At 40.7% G+C, this 21,394-nt stretch overlaps 1 protein-coding gene across 1 annotated transcript in view; it reads right to left on the bottom strand.

Moving 5' to 3' along the window:
• PRKCA (protein kinase C alpha) overlaps window positions 1–17,608 on the bottom strand; it is a 198,812-nt gene extending 181,204 nt beyond the window's left edge. Inside the window, exons 1-2 of the mRNA XM_070934743.1 lie at window positions 17,436–17,608; window positions 3,025–3,056 (exon numbers count right to left, since the gene is read on the bottom strand). Coding sequence (XP_070790844.1) covers window positions 3,025–3,056; window positions 17,436–17,608 — 205 coding nt within the window. The remainder of the gene's footprint in view (window positions 1–3,024; window positions 3,057–17,435) is intronic.
• Window positions 17,609–21,394: the final 3,786 nt, after the last annotated feature.

Below are 21,394 nucleotides of genomic sequence, written 5' to 3'. Positions count from 1 at the left end.
AGATGCTTCCAGAGTATAAAGGCCATGTTTACAAATTTAATATTTACAATCCAAATGTTCAAAGTGGCTGAAGTGCATGATAATGAATGAATAAATGTGCCCAATTGCATGCTTTCATTAGAAAGTTTGTGTGGAAGAACCTCCCCCATTTTACTTATTTGATTTATTAAATTTATATCCCATGTTTCATTCAACGTGCTCAAGAGGCATACTTGCATACACGTGCACATACATATCATTTTTTCTTACCACAGTAACAACACCGAACTGAGAAAGTGTAACTAGCTCAAAGAGAACCAGTGAGTCTCTATGGTTAGAGGTGGATCAAAACTTGAATCTTCCTGCTCATAATTCAATAGCTGAACTACTGCAGAATATTATCTCTCTAATGGATCATGAATATCTGTACTCAGAACAAACCTAGCACTTGTATAGCACCTGAAATGAATTCATACCAAGTCTGACAAACTGTTTCAAAAAAAATGTATAGACCACCTTAACTTATGACAATTGAGCCCAAAATTTCTGTTGCTAAACAAGACAATTGTTAAATGAATTTTGCTCCATTTTACAACCTTTTTTGCCACAGTTGTTAAGTGAATCACTGTTCTGCTACGGACCCCATAGAATACAGCACACACAAAGTTTGTACAAAACTTAATTTACTAAAATAACTCGGTGTTTTTCAAAACAAAGGCTGTTAATAAACTTTCTTAACAGCCTACAAGAAACAAAAGATAAAGTAATCACAATCTTATTAAGGTTGGCAGAAAACCCAGAAGCAATTTGCAGAGAATCCAGACGCAAAGTAGAGTGAACTAAAGTTGTTCCCTACAAATTGCCTCAGTCGGCGTTCCTCCTTAAATAGGCTAAGGGAGTGGTCAATTAGCCCCAAGCCTTACTCTCGAGGAAACCTCCTCCTGAGGAGCCACTCCTGCCTTTTGGCAGCTCTGCGCACCTGTGCATCGAGAAGAGGCTCCTCCTCTTCGTCCTCTTCACTTAAAGGAGCTTCTGGAGGTTCTGAAGGCCCTGGCTGAATCCCTGCCTCTGGCACCACATCTTCTCCAGCCTCATTGTCCGACTCGAGTGCCAGCTGCACAGGCTGCTGGCGCAACACCACACCAGCCTCCTCGCTGTCAGTCAGCTACAATCCGCACAGGCCGCTGACGGGCCACAACAATCACTGCAGTTAAGTTAGTGATATATCGTTACGTGAATCTGGCTTCCCTATTGACTTTGCTTGTCAGAAGGTCGCAAAAGGTGATCACAGGACCTTGGGATACTGCAACCTTCATAAATATGAGTCAGTGCCAAGCATCTGAATTTTGATGAACTGACCATGGGAATGCTGCAATGATTGTAAGTGTGAACAATGGTCATAAATCACTTTTTTCAGCACTATTGAAACTTCGAACGGTCACTAAATGAATTTTAATTACATGACCATGGAGAGGCTACAATGGTCGTAAGTGTGAAAAACTTATACATGACTCATAAGTCACTTTTTCAGTGCCTTTGTAACTTTGAACAGTCACTAAATGAATGTTTTAAGTCGAGGACTACCCATATCTCCTTTTCAGAGATGGTAATATGACCAGGAGGTTATTTAAGGCTGCAAAGGAACTATTTGAACTGGGAACATTCCAGTTCTCACAAAGTGGCACCACATTTCTCTAACTTCTGAACATTTAATACAAGGAAAACCATCTCCTTTGTTAGTGTGACAAGATTCAACAATATATTGCTAGCTATCAGCTGTAATAAGAGACTGTAATTTAATGTTCTTTGCCTTTTCAGTATCTCTTTAAAATCAGAGTTCAAATCTCCTGGCTCAAATTTCAAAACCGTTAAATATAGGTTTTGTGGTGTGGTAGTTATGACCCCAGGAAGGGTTCATGCCAACAATGTTTATCTAGTTGATAATCAGATCAGACAATCACAGGGCAAGGGTTTTTTTAAAAGAAAATCTTGTAGGTATCGCATAGCAATTTTCAGCTGCTACTATCAGTTGCTCTCTGACAGGATGAAATTATCAGACTAAATGCTGCTTCATTCAACTAGCTAATACAAATGGTTTCCATGGTAAAACACTAACTTATACAATCAACATTCAATAACAATATTAAAGTATAAACAGGAAGAATATTGCTTAGAGATATTAATAGTACATTAATGCTCCATAGCCATCTCAGGGAAATGATACCCATGATAAAATTACAGGCATCAGGAAAGAGGCCAAGGCACATATTTCAAATTTCTAGTTTTGAAAATCTCCAGGCAAGAGAAAATGAGGTAAGTCTTCTGTCCAAGTACTTTGAGGGCTACTGTGGTCTGGCATAGATCATACTGGGGTAGATTAATTTATAGTCTGATGTGTGGCTGCACAGTTCTTATATTCATATTCAAAGCATATGCTTCACCTTTGTTGAGTACATAATATGACTTGTATTACTGTTAATAATGCAGTTTACAGAAACAGATTCCTTTTCCATCCCAAGATTTAAAAGACTTCGCTGCAAGCAATGACTACTGCTTTGAAATAGTTTATTTTCTCTTACACTATGCCACAAAATAAACAAACTATAAATCAATGACCAAAGGTCCAGATGAATCTAAAACTGATGCCGATTAATAACGGAGGGAAAAGGTAGAAGGGAGTATTAAAGGAAACCCAACAGAGAGTGAAACCACTTTTCAAAACACCCACACAGAGACAGCAGCTCCCGACAAGAGAAATGTTCTCTACCAAAATAAACCACAAAGATTCTTTTCATGAAAAATTAAAGAGTTCTCTATATGCAGATTACATGACATTTAATTTTAGGAAACTCTGCTGAAATGAAACTCTTTTGTGCATGATTCACAGTTCATGAGATAAATGATTAAACAATACACATCCTTTTAGATAATTTAATATCCTCCTTTTAACATGCTTAATTCCTTCTTGAGATATGGTTCACACATTACCTAGATTTAATTATTAAAACAGAAATAGAAACCATTATAAAACCATTTGTATCTTACCTTGGCATTGAAACCCTTGTTTTCCAAACCCCCTGCAAGGAGAAGGAGAAAAAAAGATAAGACTTAGAAATATATTTTGATATTAAATTAATACTGATCTACAATATGTTTAAACTTATTGTCAGAGCAAAATGAAGCTGTTAAAATTTCTTATTTTCAACTAAAAACAGGATTTCCCCCCAAAAATTCCTATATTTAGTTTTGAAGAAAATCTGTTAAGTATTGCACAATGATATATCAATGTGATGTGGAAACATTGTGATGTGGTACACTTAATATGAGAAATAATGCAAACTATCTTATATTTGATACTGTGTGTACTAGTAACTTAACATTTACTCTACTAACATTTACTAACATTTTCTCTACTAAAATTCTGCCACAGGAGAAAAAATATTTTAAAAATGGGCTACAATTTAGTCAAAGTCTTGGTACTACAGAGGTTTAATGCACCCTGTTATTAACACAGCTGCCTGCAATTTCTGCAGGTTCGATTCTTACCAGGCTCAAGGTTGACTCAGCCTTCCATCCTTTCTAAGGTAGGTTAAATGAGGACCCAGTTGTGGGGGCAATAAGCTGACTTTGTATAAATATACAAAAGGATGAAGGCTATTGCTGAGCACATTGTAAGCCGCCCTGAGTCTCCGGAGAAGGGCGGCATATAAATCAAATTAAAAAAAAAAAATGAAATTCATGTTTCCTTGGAAGGCACTACTTGATTTAAAAAAAAAAACAAGTAATATTATTTTGACAGTGTAATGATTCATATCACTCTGTTAGGATTCCTTTTGATGGTATGATAATTAATGATTAAACTATCTTTGCAGCTTTTAAAGTCCAAAGTACACTAATGTCATATTTGGCTATTTTATTATTTTTATTATTATTAATTTAATTTGTATAGCGCCCTTCTCCCAGAAGGGACTCAGGGCGGTGAACAGCCAAAATTAAAATACATACAATACAAAAATTAAGATAATTAAAAGAGATTAAATCAATCAGCCTCCCAATTTAAAACCCCAAATCTATAAAATTTAAAAATCCCATTAAAAACCATTTAGGCTAGGCTGGCTTGCTGGAATAAATAAGTCTTCAGGGCCTTACGGAAGGTATGGAGGTCCGGGATCAGTCGTATTCCAGGAGGTAGCTCATTCCACAGGGCAGGTGCCCCCACAGAGAAGGCTCTCCCCCTGGGGGCCACCAGCTGACATTGCTTGACCAACGGCACCCTGAGGAGGCCCTCTCTGTGAGAGCGTATTGGCCGGTGGGAGGTTATCGATAGCAGCAGGCAGTCTCGTAAGTACTCTGTCCCTAAGCCATGGAGTGCTTTAAAGATGAGAACCAACACCTTAAAGCGCACCCGGAAGACCACCGGGAGCCAGTGCAGCTCACGCAGGAGAGGTGTTACATGGGAGCGCCACGTCGCTCCCATAATCACTCGCGCGGCCGCATTCTGGACCAGTTGGAGCCTCCGGGTGCTCCTCAAGGGGAGCCCCATGTAGAGAGCGTTGCAGTAGTCCAGGCAAGATGTGACGAGGGCATGGGTGACTGTGTATAAGGAGTCCCGATCCAGAAAGGGGTGCAACTGGCGTATCAGATGAACCTGATAAAAAGCCCCCCTGGCCACGGCCGTCATATGCTCTTCTAAAGACAGCCGTGTGTCCAGGAGGACACCCAAGTTGATAATGTGTCTCATTCAGACTCTGATAATCTGGCATTCTCTAGTTAAATTAGACTCCAATTCCTTTAGCATTTGATCGTGGTTCAGAATTATGAGGCTGTAGGTCAATATATATGGAAGACAGTGGACAGCTTTTCTAGGAAAGCTGAATATGAGCTCCACAAGCCAAGATATTCAATTATTGGGAGTTTTCCTATAATCTTATCCATCTTCTCTCCTTCAGGAGACATTATTTTTCATACTAGACCTTCTATTCTTTATATTCAAAAATACAAAAAGCACTCGTGTAGACACTCACATATGATCAGCAGTTGCCTTTGTAAGAATTTGCCATATCATATATTACTAAGAGAATTATAATCTGAGCTATACATACATACAGAAGCCACCAGTCATCTACTGGGTCATCGTTTCAGAGATATTTCCTTACTAAACAGAGCAGCAGAATGACTTCCTACCAGCTTCCCCACTGACTGAGTTTGTGGGAAGCTGGCAAGGAGCATCAGAAATCACTCCTCTTTGGCTGACCCGCGGAACTGCCTGCCATTTTGCTGTGAAGAAGGGGGAAAAGGGAGTCATGGACCATAAGGAAAATTGTACCCTGCTCCTCATCCTGATATGTCCTCAAGAGCCCCCTTCCCCAGGGGGGAAGAGGGTTCATACACCCACTACCAGTGACCCCCAGCTAGACCTACCTTGCTGGCAGGCATCCGAGTCCCTCCCTCATCCTTCCCTCACCACCAACTGCCATTAAGAGATTTCAAATTTTAGTCTTGGTTTCAAAGCAGCCACTCGCCTGTCAGACCTAGCCTCCATTCGATTGGATGCAAGGGTCAGAGGGAGGCAGGAAAGAGGGCAAAGATGTGGCCCTCCCATCTTTCCATGTGCCACCCAACCAAAAGGTTTTCTTGGAAGTGTAATTGGAAGGCATGGTGATGCTGAAGCCGCTACAACTTCCATGAATTTCATTCTCACAGGAATCATGGATCCCAGCATTCTGTATTTCAGTTTAATTAAAAGTAACCATTTAGTAACAGTAACAGAGTTGGAAGGGACCTTGAAGGTCATCTAGTCCAACCCCCTACTCATGCAGGAGACCTGTACTAGGGATTCAAACTGCCGACTTTTTGATCAACAAGCTCAGTGTCTTAGCCATTTGAGCCACCTAGTCTGCCCAGTTTAATTTAAGTTACTTTGGTTCAATAATTGCTGCTCTGCATTTTCCAATTTCTTATTATGTGCAAACGCCCATGCATGACATATGGTGACATATACTTCCATAATTGGTCATTGATGTGTGAGCAGTCTCATAAAATAACTAAAGCACATAAATGTTGTCCTTAACCTGTCTCAAAAATAATACTACTTGATAGCTCAATGATCATTATAAATATCTGAGGTATATGCTTCATAATTACTTAAGAGTCACTCTATGCCCAAATCTACTTCTCTAGTAGAGAAACTCTTTATCATCTGGAACTAAAATGTATTAAACTCAAAGCTTTTTATTAACCACAAGCTATCAGATTCTGGGTTCCTGCATCTCATTGGACCATGTCAAATATATGGATATACTACATAAACAGATGGTCAGAAGAGCATCCTCTAGGAATACCCATAAAACTTTCTCTTAGCTCCATATTCCACTCAGACTTTGGTTAATGAAGCATACATACAACAGAATACAGAATAACAGCGTTAGAAAGTTCCTTGGAGGTTTTCTAATCGATCCCCCTGCTCGAGCAGGAGATCCTATACCATTATGGACAAATGGCTGTTCAGTCTTTTCTTAAAAACATCCAGTGAAGTACCCACAACTTCTGAAGGCAAGGCATTCCACTGGTTAGTTGTCCTCACTGTTAGGAAGTTTCTCCTTAATTCCAGATTGCTTCTCTCTTTGATTAGCTTCCAACCATTATTTGTGGTTATATATGGTGGCACACAGAAAAACTGCCCTATATCAATTCCGAGGTTCAATTCCTGGGCCTCTTTCTCCTGTCTTTTTAAAGCCAACAATGGCTTTCATTTTTTTAGTCTAAGAGTTCTCTGGAGCCTATCCCTTGACTTCCACATTTGTATCTATGGCCTGAAAATCAGGTTTCCCTACTGAAGCTTTCATGAAAATAAAGAAATGAGAAGTGACAACCGACTTCAACAGCTTCAGATGGAAAAGGGCAATAGTTCCATTCACGGACTGCTCTAAATGGTTCCCCAACCTTCAAAAATGGGATTTCATAGCTTATAAAAGATATAAGGATCATGCCTAGTGAAATTTGTTATTATGTTTATGATACCAATTGTATATGAAAATGTTCTGAACTATCTGCTTATCAAGATCACGGACCATAGTCTCAAAATAGGCCTGCACTTTAATGAAAGAGGAGAAAGATTCTAACAACTGGTATTATCAGTAATTTCGTCCTTGACTGAGAGGAAATATATATATAGCTGACAATTTCAATTGGCTTGGGTAAGCAATGAAACTATAAGCACCCAAATGATGAAATGCTGTTGGAAAAATGGCTCTATAAGGCCTAAACAAGTTCTTTAAGTACAGAAAAATTTCCTTGTGTACCAAGATCTGATTTGTTCAGACCATGATATTTTCAAGAACATAATATGGCTGTTCAAATTGGACAGTAAAGGCACAAGACAAGGGGAGTAACCCACATGCCTTTGAGTAATAAACCTGGCAAAGGATACTGCAGATATTAGGGATTGCCTGATAAACTAATCAGTCAATATTGAGGAAATCAAAACTAAACTTTCCATAAAAGCTCAAACGACAAGTCCAGACGTCATGCTATGGACATTTCAGGCAAACAGACAGATAATTAAGAGAAAAAAATCTCATGCTTAGTCAGGTTGAAAGAAAATACGAAAGGGAAAGACTGGCAGGGTGAAGGGTTGGTAAAATAACAGTGGCCCCTGGTGCCATCCTAGCAAGGATCAGGCATCAAGAACTGAGCACAGTTCAGGGCAACCATTCACTGGGTCACGACGAGTTGACATTGACTTGACAGCAGCTAACAACGTAGGGGTCATGGGAGAGAGAAAAGGTCCCAGTGGAAGAGCAATCCTGTGTCCAAGTAAAACAATTGCAATCCCACTGAGATATTTAACTTAGTTAAATCGAGCTGCAAGGAAGAATTTTTCAGAGACCACAGAATGGTAAACAATTATGTTTCCACCATAAGGTGGAGATTTCATATGTGCAAGAGGCTTCTGTAGGCTTTATTTCTGTGAGCAAACTGTAGGAGTTTAAATGTAGATTATCAGTGCCTATTAATGTTACCTATCAGTAACTAGGACCACACATTTTTGACTTCAATATTCTTTTCGGCCACTTAAAAAAAAAATCCTTACTTCTGCAAATGTTAGCAAGCTCTGAAGGTGCAAACAATAATGCTACAAAAATATCTTTACTGATGTTGTTAAAAACAGCTGTTAGCCCTTACCACAGGGTCGAACTTAAGCTTTTAATAATAAAACATGATTTCTACCCACTGCCTCAAGGCAGTAGACTTAAATTTAAAAAATAATAATGTGTGCTTATTGATTACCATTTCTGTAATGTGCCTATTTTGAATACCCAGTTTCCCCGAAAATTAGACATTCTCTGATAATAAGCCCAATCGGGCTTTTGAGCGCATGGCAATAAGACCAAGTGCTTATTTCAGGGTTCAAAAAATATAAGACAGGGTCTTATTTTCGGGGAAACACAGGTTCAAATAATTCAAACAAATAAAAACATATTCATTGAATACATATTTAAAAATAAATGTAAAAATAATCAACATGTAAGAATTACCCAGAAAAAATAGCCAGCATAACCTATTAAAATCACAGATGCTCTTCTTTTAGTCCAATAACAACATATTTGATAAATACAGGTAGTCCTCAACTTACAACCACAATTGGTTGTAATTGGTATATAAATTTAATAAAACAAACAAAACAACCACAATTAAGCCCAAAATTTCTGTTGCTAAGCAAGACAGTTGTTAAATGAAATCTGCCCCATTTTACAACCTTTCTTGCCACAGTTAAGTGAATCACTGCAGTTGTTAGGTTAGTAACACAGTTTTTAAGTGAATCTGGCTTCCCCATTGACTTTGCTTGTCAGAAGGTCGCAGAAGGGGATCACATGACCCAGGGACACTGTAACCGTCATAAATATGAACCAGTTGCCAAGCATCTGAATTTTAATCATGTGACCATGGGGATGTTGCAATGATTGTTAACTGTAAAAAAACAGTCATAAGTCATTTTTTTTAGTGCCATTGTAATTTCAAATGGTCACTAAACGAATGGTTGTAAGTTAAGGACAACCTGTACTACTGATTAACTGAAACATACTGTTTACATAATGATTGCTAGCATCCTTGATAAACTGTTGCAATTAAATGTCTTCTGAGATAAGATCTTCTAATTCAGTGGGCAGATATTTTCTCCTATAAACCGTAAAGAAAGCTTTGAAGAATATATATATGACTTCTTCACTGCTAACACAGAAACACAAGTCAAAGAGAGGGAAATATGGACTAAACTAAAGCAACCTACTTCAAAACCATGAAACTCGCCAATTTTGAGCTCAGCATATTCTCTGTTTCTGTCTCTCATTCTCTTTCTCTGTCTCCCCATTTCACTTATTTGCTCCAAGAAGAGAGGCAGAGCTAATATAAGTACTACTTTGAGCTTGTAAAGTAAAGGTGGAGTACAAATTTAGCAATATATAAATCAAGTTGTACAAGAAGAATTTCCTCGTAATGTAACATTAAAGTACTGTAGCTTTTAAAATGCATTAATTATCCCTCTGTACTTGACAATACAGTCAATGAATAATTTAACTTCTGCATAACCCTTTCCTTTCTTTCCTGTTCCCAGTTCTTAAATCACTGGTCATTTTTCTCCTTTGTGACTTTTTTTTTAATCCATGTATATAAAATAGGGACATTTTTCCTATTTTCTTTATCTTTAGTTTCTTCCCACTGCCCATACAGGGTATTTTCAACCAGTATATAGAGAAAATTTACATAGCCAATAATAGAGCAATCACTTCTCTCTTTGAAATCTGTTGTATTTAGTAGTGTTACTCTCAGTGATTCTTGTAGGCTTTCCCCTAAGGGACAGATTCTACCTTAATTCAGGATGTTCAGACATTCTGCCCAGAATATTTTGTATTCTGATTCTACTAGACAACACAATTACAAATCTCTAGGATACAAAGTTTTAACTGTGTATAAGCTATAATGTACTAGTTTTCCTTGAATGTACTGTACATATGAGAAAATCCAATCTACTCCTGTTTTTATCATCTTTAAATAATATAGATCCCAATTCAGACCAAAGTACCTGGCTTTGAAGGGAACAACAAACTAGACAATCAGATTTTAGCTCAATGTCTTAGCAACCCCTGCCTATATTTACTATTCAACATGTTAAACCAGGTTATCTGAGGGACCATCTCTTGCCAGTCACATCTACCTGACCCACCAGAGCAGGGAGGCAAGGAATGTTGCGGGTCCCATCCTCTAGGGAGATACACCTGGTGGGACCCAGAAGAAGGGCCTTCTCCATGGTGGCTCCCTCTTTCTGGAACATCATTCCCCCAGAGTTTAGAATGCCCCCCCCCATTCTAACACTCTTCCTGGGGAACACAAAGTGGGATGGAGCCCATTGGATGGCTCGTGTGATGTGTTGTCACCGGGGTGGGGGTTGGGGGTTATTTTATTATCTATGATTCTCTCTTTTATTAGTTTTATTGTTTTTATATCATGTTTTTATATTCTTGTAAGCCACCTTGATTCGCCATGTGCAAATAGGCAGCAATATAAATCTCCTAAGTAAGTAAGTAAATAAACAAACTATGATTAAGCATGCAAACACAGCTATTTTTGGGATGCTCACACACAATGGAACAAGAACCACTCTGTTCTCTACTACTATTTCCTAAATTCAAAATGTCTTCAAAGAAACCATTCAGAGAGTACTATTATCTTCAATGCAAGGTGCCTTAAGTTAGTTTAAACAAGACTACATCTTGGAAACTCTACTTTTCAATCATCTTGCAATGCCGTTAGATAAACAAACTACCACATGCAAGTACTGTAAAAGCAAGATGATCTGAATGTAAATTGTTAGTGACATGTGAATACTTAGTCATGTTTTGCTAGCAAGATGAACATAAAGGAGAAGTATGCTGGGTCACTTACATGATTGAATCCGTTCTAAATTTCACACCCTATAAAACCATATAGAGTACTGTACAAGGTGCATCACTGCTTTTGATGGCTATTAGTTAAACTAATTTAGTCTGGGTGCAATCCATGGTTAATCAACTAAAATACAACAATCTATATAAACACGTTTAACCACATAGCTTCACCTAGTTTATGTGATAAAAGTTTGAGATTAACCAATAAATTTTATTTTCTGACTTCCCAGTGGAATATATTTCTTGGTTTGAGGTTTGCTATGTGGAGAGTTTTGTCTCACTTGTACTCTAAGACCATAATAAACCTTAAGAATTCCTCCCCCCCAATATATATGTATAAATCTAAATACGTATGTAAAATACTGAAAGTATTTTAAGTCCTCCTTCCATCAAAAGTGAGTGCAGTAACAGAAACCCAGTGTAGTTCTTTACTGACTTCATTAATAAAGACAAAAAAAGGCCACACTGCTTGTTTGGCAATTGCCAAATCATTTGACTTTAAGAAAATGAAGATCCTAAATATATCAAACATGTATTTCCCCACAATAAGCAGTGTGTACATGTGTATGTACATAGACATAACCCCCAGGGAACCTCAGGAGTGAAAAGCCACCCTACAGCAATAGCAAACTATTCTGAACTGTTGCCAAAAAACTCTACATGCATTCATGTACTTATCAGAAGTTGAGTTGATCTCAATTTAAGGGGGAGAGAAAGAAAACAACTAGACAGAGAGAAAATGCAGCGGGAACACACACACACTCTTCACATTGAGGTTTGCCATACAATGCATCAAGAAACAGCATGTGGGGGCCCAACATCTAATCCAAATGAGAGTAGCTCACTCACTCATTCCAGTGGAGCAGCCTACTTATATCTCACCTGCCAAATAACTTCAGTTGGGGGGGGGGTTTTCCAAGAGCAGAGCTTTCTCTACTGAGCTGTGATGACGCAGTGGTTAGAATGCAGTACTGCAGGCTAACTCACTGCTCACTCCAAGAGTTCAATCCTGACCAGCTCAAAGTTCACTCAGCCTTCCATCCTTCCGAGGTTGGTAAAATGAGAACCCAGATTGTTAGGGGGCAATAGGCTGACTCTGTAAACCACTTAGAGTGGGCTGTGAAGCAGTATATAAGTCTAAGTGCTATTGCTATTGCTACTATGGCCCCCGCCCTTTGGAATATTCTCCAACTGGAGGTGAAATCTGTCCCCACACTCCTGGTCTGCCACCTGGCCTGGGGCCCTGACAGGGGCCTCTTACACTGGGAAGGGCTGATGGAGAAGTTCCCCAACATCAGCTTTTCTATTTAACTCTCCTAATTTTAATTGCTTCATCTTTTTTTTTTTTTTTTACTTTTTATGATACTGTAAACTTTTCAGTTGCTGTATCAGTAAGATGGGTGGCATAAAAATTTAATAAATGAATAAAATAAAATCTTCACTATCCTAGGCCCCAACACGCACACGCACACGGTCAGAGGCACCTTCAAATGCTCTTCTTCTAATGTGAAATATCATATGCTATCATCTGTCAGCAATGTCCCTCTGGATTCTATGTAGGTCAAAGGGAAAAAAATTTGCAGAAAAAAATTAACGGACACAACTTTGACATGAGGATTCAAAACAAGGACAGCGTAAAATCAGATCATTTTCATTTTCCAGGGCATGCCAGCGCAGGACACACAATGTATTTTTAACAGATTGTAATTGTTAATTGGTAAAATACTTGTAATCTGTCTGACATATAACCTGTATTTGCATAACTACTCTGTTTTATCCTTTCTTCCCTCCTGCCTCACTCCAAATTAACTCCTACATCTGTCTAGACTCTAAATGCTCTATGCATCTTTTAAGCTTATGAGTTTTAATAAAATATCTTAGCAAGAAAAGGTGCTACAAAACTCTTCTTGATTTCTTTCCACCCAGACTAGCACGGTCTTCTTCTACAATGGCTATTAAGATTATGGGAAACCTATGGTATCTTTCCTCAGTATACACAGCCAAACAAATTAGGAAGCCTCTATGTAGTCTGTTTAACATAACTATCTTAATAGGATTCCTGGCTTACTGTTCTCAAAAGAAGCAAGAAAACAGAACAGTTTTCAGATTCTGGCTTCTTTAAGAACAACAAATCATGAATAGAAATCTAATTCATGTAAGTGCTCTTCCTAGCCTAAAAAGCATAGCAAAAGTGATTGGTACCCAATGTATCACCAATTTTGTGCGAGGATAATAAACCATAATTAAAATTAAGAAACTTTCATTCTGTTCTTTTAAATATAGAATGCTCAGTTATTAACTTATACTGACATTAAAAAGAAATTAACCCTTAGTTTCATTGTTAGAATATGAAGATCTGACCTATTAACTATTAATTAGTTAAGAACTCTGTAAATGAACATGATGAAGAGTAAAAGCCAAATGACAGCTGATAAATTAGATGCAAAACTATGCATGAATTGATAAATCTGCTATTTTTGTCTTTGTTTAAAAACAGAGTTGAAGGACTTGGAATTTAATTGAAACAGAAACAAGGGAATCCATTTTTTTCACCATGTCATTTTAACTAGTTATTAACACATGGAGTGTTGTAAATTGGTTTTCCAAGGAAATACAGATGCTGTATTTTTGCCCTTTCAATACCTTTTGATTTCAAGTAACTTCTGGGGTTGAAGTGGGAGAGATTTTAAAATCCCCCGAATATGTTTACTGTTCTGATCCAATTCACAAATCCACCACAGCTATGTTTAAGTAAAAAAAAAATGATTAGGTCTTGCTTTTAGACTGAGCCTCATTAGAACAAGAAAATGAGATAGCAAGTCGTGTTGCATGCCCTTTAAATTCAGTAAAGTGATTATATACTTTGATTTTTCTATACTTAGGATAAGATGTGAATCCATCAAGAAACATACATAATTCTTACAATGAAAACACAGTTTGAAACTATGGAGACTACTGGTACAAGCTCCAGTTTATTACAAATCTCAAACGTCATTTTATTATAAATCTCATTGTCATTATTATAAATCTCAACTGTCATGTAAATTTTTTAAATTTCTATCCTGCCTTTATTATTTGTACAAGTAACTCAAGGTGGTGAACACATCCAACACTTCTTCCTCCTCCTATTGTACCCCATAACAACAACCCTATGAAGCAGGCTGGGCTAAGGGAGGATGACTGGCTCAAAATTACCAGGCTGGTTTTCATGTCTAGGGCAGGACTAAAACTCAGTCTCCCAGTTTTTAGCCTGGTGGCTTAACCACCAGATCAAACTGTCTGTCATGGCTTTATGGTTTATTCCTGACTTTTTTTTGGGGGGGGGGGAGAGAACAATTCTGAGTTCTGGCAAAAGACACTGAGAATAAATTAAATAGAAACTAACTCAATGAGCTATGATTGTTTTGCTAATTTCCAGGACCAACTGATTGAACAGTCCATGGTTAAAAACTCAAGACTTGGTGTTATATGCAATTACAACCTATGAGTATCCCCTAATGTTTTGGATATAACAACTATCCTAGGGTTAGTTGGACAGAGTCTGGTGGTCCAAGCATTACCTTGCAAGTTCCGTGACAAAGTGAGCCTGGATAGCTCAACAGACAGAGCTCTGTAATTTAAGACCAGCTGTCTGCAATTAAAGTAAGATCGAATCCCGCCAGGCTCAAGGTTGACTCAGCCTTCCATCCTTTCTAAGGTAGGTAAATTGAGGACCCAGTTTGTGGGGGCAATAAGCTGACTTTGTATAAATATACAAAAGTATGAAGGCTATTGCTTAACGCATTGTAAGCCGCCCTGAGTCTCCGGAGAAGGGCGGCATATAAATCAAATTAAAAAAAAAAAAGACTTGAATGTGAACTGTATGTTAGCATGCTATGTCAACACTGTAGCTAGTGAGAACTGAAAGCTTTTCATTAAAGAGCAACACAGATCAGAAAGAAGAAGGGGAAAGAAAGTCTCCAAAGGCCAATAATAAAGCAGATGAATCGGCTAGCTAGACAATCAATACAGAATTCAAGTAGAGCATGAAAGCGCTCTAGATTGGGGGGCAGGGAGAGAATCTCTTTTACAAAACTACAGCTGGAAGTCTCACTAGCCAGTACACAGTAGTTGTGTAAGTTTTGTATAAATAAGTTCTCCTTTACATAAACAAGCAATCACATTCATGTCTAGCCCATGGTTAGCTCATGATGCAATGTTCTGCCCATCACACTATGTAAAGTAAACTGTGGATTAATCAGTACGAAGTATGTCATGTGAATACGGCCAGAAAGTCTATGTCAGGCAGAAGCGTCTTCCCCCAAAAAAGTATGGGTCTAAGGAAGAAATTGTTAGGAAAAATACTTAAGGAGGGTTTTTTTTTTTTTTTTTTTTTTTTGCAAGGTTCTCATTTCCATGTTCCCACTGTATTTCGGAAAGTAGCGATGTCCTGAATTTGAATATCTGCTACTATTCATAGAAGTCATATATAATGGTATTATTACTTCTATCTTTTTTTCAGCCTAGATTAGCCTTTTGGGCATATTAGTATAATCCCTATGTTGGAGGAAAAAATTAATTTGTGCGATGTCAGGGACTCAATAAATTTTTATCATTAATTTAGGAAGTAGTGCTGAACAGTTGTTACTCATCAATATTCCATACCAGGAAGGGGCAGATAAAGGGAATAAGGCTTATCAATCCCTTATGAAATGAACTCAGTTCAATGGATGAACAAGATAATCATAGGCAACGGAGGGCAAAGTATTTTTATGAGCAGAGAGCAGATGTCGGTTTCTTCATCTTAGCATGTCAGCCAGTACATGAGTAAAAGATGAGGAACCTATAATTTTCCAGATGTAGAAAAGTATCTTTTTTACATCTGGTCTTCTCTTACAATGGCTTCCCGGCAATTTAAACCATGATATAGTGACAAGGGATGCAAAAAGGTGTGTAGTTCAGCAATATATGAAGGGCTCCGGGTTTCCCATTTCTTCTAAAGAAAGGAGTTGTTACATAGAAGGGAGGGGCCCCAAATCATGTTTCTCAACCTTGGCAACTAAAAAATGTGTGGACTTTAAGTTGCCAAGATTGAGAAATACTGATTTAAAGGCTAATAAATCAACGCAACATACACACATCTCCTTTGGAAGGCACATGCTAGGTCATGCACATTACAGGGTCAGCAAAGCAGCAAGTGGGAATATAGACATAACAGCTTCTCCTCTGGGATATACTGTAGTTGCCATCCATCCCTCATCTCTGTCATCTGTCTGTCTCTCTCATTTGTCTGTTTGTCTACCTGTTTGTCTACTATCTGTCTGCCTGTCTCTCATCTCTATCATTTGTCTGTCTATGTTTGTCTATCTGTCTATCTGTTTCTTTCTTTCTATCTATCTTTCTATCTATCTATCTATCATCTATCTATCTATCTATCATCTACCTACCTACCTAATCTCTATCATCTATCTATCTGACTATCTATCCATCCTGGGGAAGCCCAAACACACTGGCAACAAATGTTAGAAAGGTACTCTCTTTCAAGGGTTATTATTACACAAAGATCCCTTTCTCAGAAAGAAGGAAGAGAGAAAATGTCTTTTACAGTAAAAAAAAAAAAAAAAAAAAAAGGTCAATTCGTGCTGATAAAGATTATGCAAAGGATCGACCTGAATTTGTGTATGTGTCTCTAGTGCAGAAGTGGTTCACGAATTAGCTTCATTTTCTGATGTGGTCAGTGGGAGTGGCGGAGTTGACACAGAAGGACGATTTCAATGCAGGAAGTGCCTTTGAGAACGGTGAAATACTGTTTAATTATCTCTCCAGAGCGACCAGGCAACAAGGATGCCTTTCTAGCAAGCTGGAGGAGCGCCCAAAAGCTTCCTCAATGGAAGTAGAGATGAATATCTATCCCCACAGGTAGGCAAGCATTGGTGTGCTGGCAGATTCCCTCACACTCAGCAACACACACACACCTACTCAGAAAGTGCTTTCCCCAAACTGTTGTCCTCCAGAAGTGTGGGACATCGCCTCCCATCGTTTCCAGGGGAGAAACCTACACTGGCGACCAATACATCTTGGAAGGTACCAGATTGGGGAAAACTGCCAAAGTTGTGACAAGCTCAGAAAGGAAGAGAGCGGAGAGGAGCCGCCGCTCTCTCGCTGGCTGGCTGGCTGGCTTTCGGGGGTCTCTTTCTCGCCTTTCCAGGACTTAACTCCCCGGGGAAATCCTTTGCTCCCAGTTGAAAGGACCGACCGCGGGCTCTCTCTGCCTGCACCCGGACAGTTAATCCCCGGGGAAATCTGCAGAGGAGTTAAAGGGAGAAGGACGGGGGCAGAGGCAGCTCGGGAAAGGAGGCGCGAAGACTCGGGCTGCATTTGGGGGGTGGGGAAGGCTAGCGGGGTGAAGCCAGATGAAGCGGGAGGAAGGCGAGAACTGAGGGGAGGCGCCGGCACTGCGGAGGGGAAGGGGCTTGCACCGGGGAGAGGAGGCGGTCGGAGGAGATAGGATCGGAGGCTCCCCTTAGTCCTTACCAGATGAAGTCGGTGCAGTGGCTGCAGAAGGTGGGCTGCTTGAAGAACCGCGCGGTGAATTTATGGTCCCTCACTTCGTGCACGTTTTTCTGCCGAAGGGCCCCTTTCCGGGCGAACCGCCAAGCAGCGTCGGGACCCGAACCGGGTTCGGAGGGTGGGAAGACGTCGGCCATGGCAAGCGCGCGCGCGCCCCCCTCCCCACGCCGTCCCCGACCGAGCGAGCCCCCCCCTTTTTTTTCTCCCCGCCTCTCGCTCCTTCCTGCTTTGCCTTCGACTTCTCCCTCAAGCCAGGAAGCCGCTTCAAGCCACCGGCTCTGCCCCGTCCGGCAGCCGCGTCCGACACTTCTGGCAGCTGTGTGGATGGGCGCTGCCTCCTGCCCGCTTTGGGCTCCTCCTGACGTCTGAGCCACGCGCGGCAGGGAGGCGGGAGGAGGATCCCACAGCCCCGGGCCAGACCCGACGGCTCCGCCCGCTTGCCCGCCCGCCCCCTCCTCCAGCCCGCCTGCTGCCGCGCTCCTGGGCCTCCTGCCGCGGGAAGGAGGAAGAACGCGAGCCGGGGAAGCCCGTCTCTAAGGGCAACAGGCAGGCCGGCCGGCCGGCAGACCCACGCCCCCCCGTTCCCCTGCTGGAGGGGGGGGAGTGGTCCCCGAATAGGCGTTCGCGGGGCTTCCCCGCCCTACAGAAGGGCCGGGGACATCACCTGTGGCATTGGATGCGCGGGGAAACCCGCCCCACCGCCGTCAATCAAAAGCCCGGACTCGCTGGAGGTTCGCAACGGGCGAGAGAAGAGGGCGGCCGACACACGCAACAGATACTTTTGCCACATGCGCACAAAACGCACCGCCGAGGCCTTGAAATGCTCAGATGCGCGCATGGAGAAGTTACCCGCGTGGAACCGGAGTAGAACCTCAGCTCAGCCCCGGTGCTCGATCCCTCTCTTCAGGGGAAGGTCACCTTTCACGGCTGGGTGATTAGCAGCGCCCAGCGTTTCTGACGTGTGAGGGAGTTTGGGGACTTAAATAGAGAGACCCGGGGCTCGGTGTTGTTTGCAAGTCAATTGGGCTCCTGGCATTTTGGAGCAGGGCTAAGGTTGCTTCCTTTTTCCAACCCGTTGTGTCCTGTGGGGTTCAGATGGTTGCCGGCCAGTCTGCAGGGCACCCAGGTTGCAGAAGACCAGTAGACCTGAGAAGGTTTCCTTTCCAGGAAGTCACCTGTAGCCAGAGCACAAGCGGAAACCTGCAGACTGTCCTCCTTACTCATGCAGCCAGAATGTAGCAAACCCACTTGTGCCACCCGATGCCAATAACACCCAAAAGTTTGAAAGCTTTTTCTCACACCCACAGCAAAGAGGTTGCCCAATGTAACCTCTCCCGAATGTAAACAGCTCTACCTCAACCTGTTGCTCACTCCAGAGTTCTTTCCCTCCTGTTGCCTCACAGCTGTATAGGTAGTTTTTGACTACCATTTGTTTAATGACTATTTGAAGTTACAGCAGCACGGCAGAAAGTGACTTACGACCATTTTTCACGCTTGGGACCATTGTAGCATCCTCATGGTCAGAATTTGGGCGTTGGCAACTGGCATGTACAGGTAGTCCTCGGCTTACAACAGTTCATTTAGCGACCGTTCAAAGTTACGATAGCAATTTTAAAAAAGTGACTTATGACGGTGTTTCACACTTGCAACCTTTGCAGCATCCCCATGGTCATGTAATCAAAATTCAGGCGCTTGGCAATTGGCTCATACTTACAACCGTTGCTGTGTCCCAAGGTCATGTGATCACCTTTTGCAATCTTCTGACAAGCAAAGTCAATGGGGAAGCCAGATTCACTTAACAGCCGTGTCACTACCTTAATATCTGCAGTGACTCACTTAGCAACCGTGGCAAGAAAGATCATAAAATGGGGGAAAACTCAAATGTCTCACTTAACAACCGAAATTTGGGGCTCAATTGTGGTTTTAAGTTGAGGACTAACTATGATAGTTGCAGTGACGGCACCTTTTGTGACCTTCTGACAAGCAAAGTCAATGGGGAACCCAGATTCACTTAACAACTGCATAACCAACATAATAGTGATTCACTTAAAAAGCTATGGCAAGAAAGGTTGCAAAATGGGGCAAAACTCATTTTTGTCTTGCTTAGCAGTGGAAATGTTGGGCTCAATTGTGGTTGTAAGTCAAAAACTAGCTAAAATGTACCTGAGACCAATGCATTATGCAACCTTATTTGCTAAGTTGGAAGGAGGGGAGGACAAACTTGAAAATGGTCTTTCGGAGGCTGAGGTGGGCGGAAAGACAGAATCCAACCACTAGAGTGTGTTCTGAGGAATGGACAAATTGTAATGGACCCCTCTCCTTCCATGTTTGACTCGCAAATGAACCCAAAACAGCCTTGTCTCCTCTTCCTCCTGGCACTACATCTGGATAGGGAAGAACTGCAGCAGATGTGACTCCTTGGTAGTGCTTAAAGGAACATAAACATACTGAGTGTTTCAATGATCATGATCAGTTAAGCCCATAGGCTGTGCTGGACTGAATCTGCCATGTTGCTTCACTTGCAAAGCTGGAGTCTAGGCTTCAACAATGCAATTATACTTTGTGATAAGCAACATTTCTTTCCAAAGGCAGGTGAGCTTCACACACTTGCAGTTTTGAGATCTTTATCAAACTCTGTTCGTGCAACAGGCTCATTCAAGATTAGCGTGAACCTTATTTCAATTACTATCAGGGCTTCGGTGACAACCATAAACGAACCAAATAAGTTAGCCTTACCCAATCTGTTGGGCTAAAATGTAATTCATTAGCTTGTGGCTCAAACCAGTCAACTCTTATTTATTTAACTAACCGTGGGCATTTGTGTTGTGCCATATCATCCAAACCTGAATCTTGAGTCAAAAGTTTGAATGCCATAATATTTTTATACTTCAGATGAAGGTAAGCCTGGTTCCCTTCTCTCTCTCTCTCTCTCTCTCTCTCTCTCTCTCCCTCTCCCTCTCCCTCTCCCTCTCCCCTCCCGCCTTCCCTCCCTCCCTCTCTCTCCCTCTCTCTCTCTCTCACACACACACACATGAGAGTTACTTTGAAGTTAAATATTTCTTGGTAATTGAAACCACCATAAAGTGGGGTTGGGATAATACATCAGCATTTCTCTTTCTTCACTACTCTTCCCCTTCAAGAGACTGGGAAAGAAGCAGCAAAACTGGCTATATTAATTTGTGGGTAAATATATCATGCAAACAAACGTGTAAAATAGATTGCACCCTCAGCAAGTAAAAAAGACTGTGTTTGCATGATACTAACAAAAAAATCAGCATCACTAATTTATTTGTGTTCTCTTGCAACATGCTGCATTTAGATCTAACTGTATAGCTAACTGTGTTCAAACTAAAAACAGATATCACTGGGGGAGGGGGGAGCTTGAAAATGAGACCTTATAACAAAGAATAGTTGCAAATTCCCAAAGCTTAGAATGGAAGCTAAGCTTGATCCAAATGACAATGGTAAGGCACCATTGATTATCTTGCTTGAGATGCAGGTCCTGATGGAAACTGAGGAGAGACCTAAGAAATTTGCAGCACTGGGTCTTAGAAACAGCTTTGAGACCCACATGGAAGAAACAATTTCTGACTGTAATGAAGGTCTAATAGCAAGAATGACACTTAAGAGGCGGAAAGAACGTCATAAAATAAAAGTACATACGGTTGTACAGAACAATAGAAAAAATAAGGAAGTATAAATGTGAAAATGAGCCGAGGTTAGTTAAGAACAATAAAATGGCTTCTCAGATGTGTTGTAAATAAAAGCAAAATAATTAGTATGACAGTTAATAAATGAAGATTGCAAAACTCTGCTGTAAGTATGAAAGGAAAAGCAGAGTTACTCAGTTCCTATTTTGGTTCGGTGTTCTCTAACAACAAAGTGACAGAACTAATATCCAGGGCTCGATAAATTGCATTCTA

This window comes from Pituophis catenifer, unplaced genomic scaffold (genome assembly GCF_029215685.1).
Source record: "Pituophis catenifer annectens isolate HBS135680 unplaced genomic scaffold, rPitCat1.0.hap2 SCAF_2, whole genome shotgun sequence".
In the NCBI taxonomy this organism is placed as follows: domain Eukaryota; kingdom Metazoa; phylum Chordata; class Lepidosauria; order Squamata; family Colubridae; genus Pituophis; species Pituophis catenifer.
This window is presented reverse-complemented; position numbering and strand designations above follow the sequence as displayed.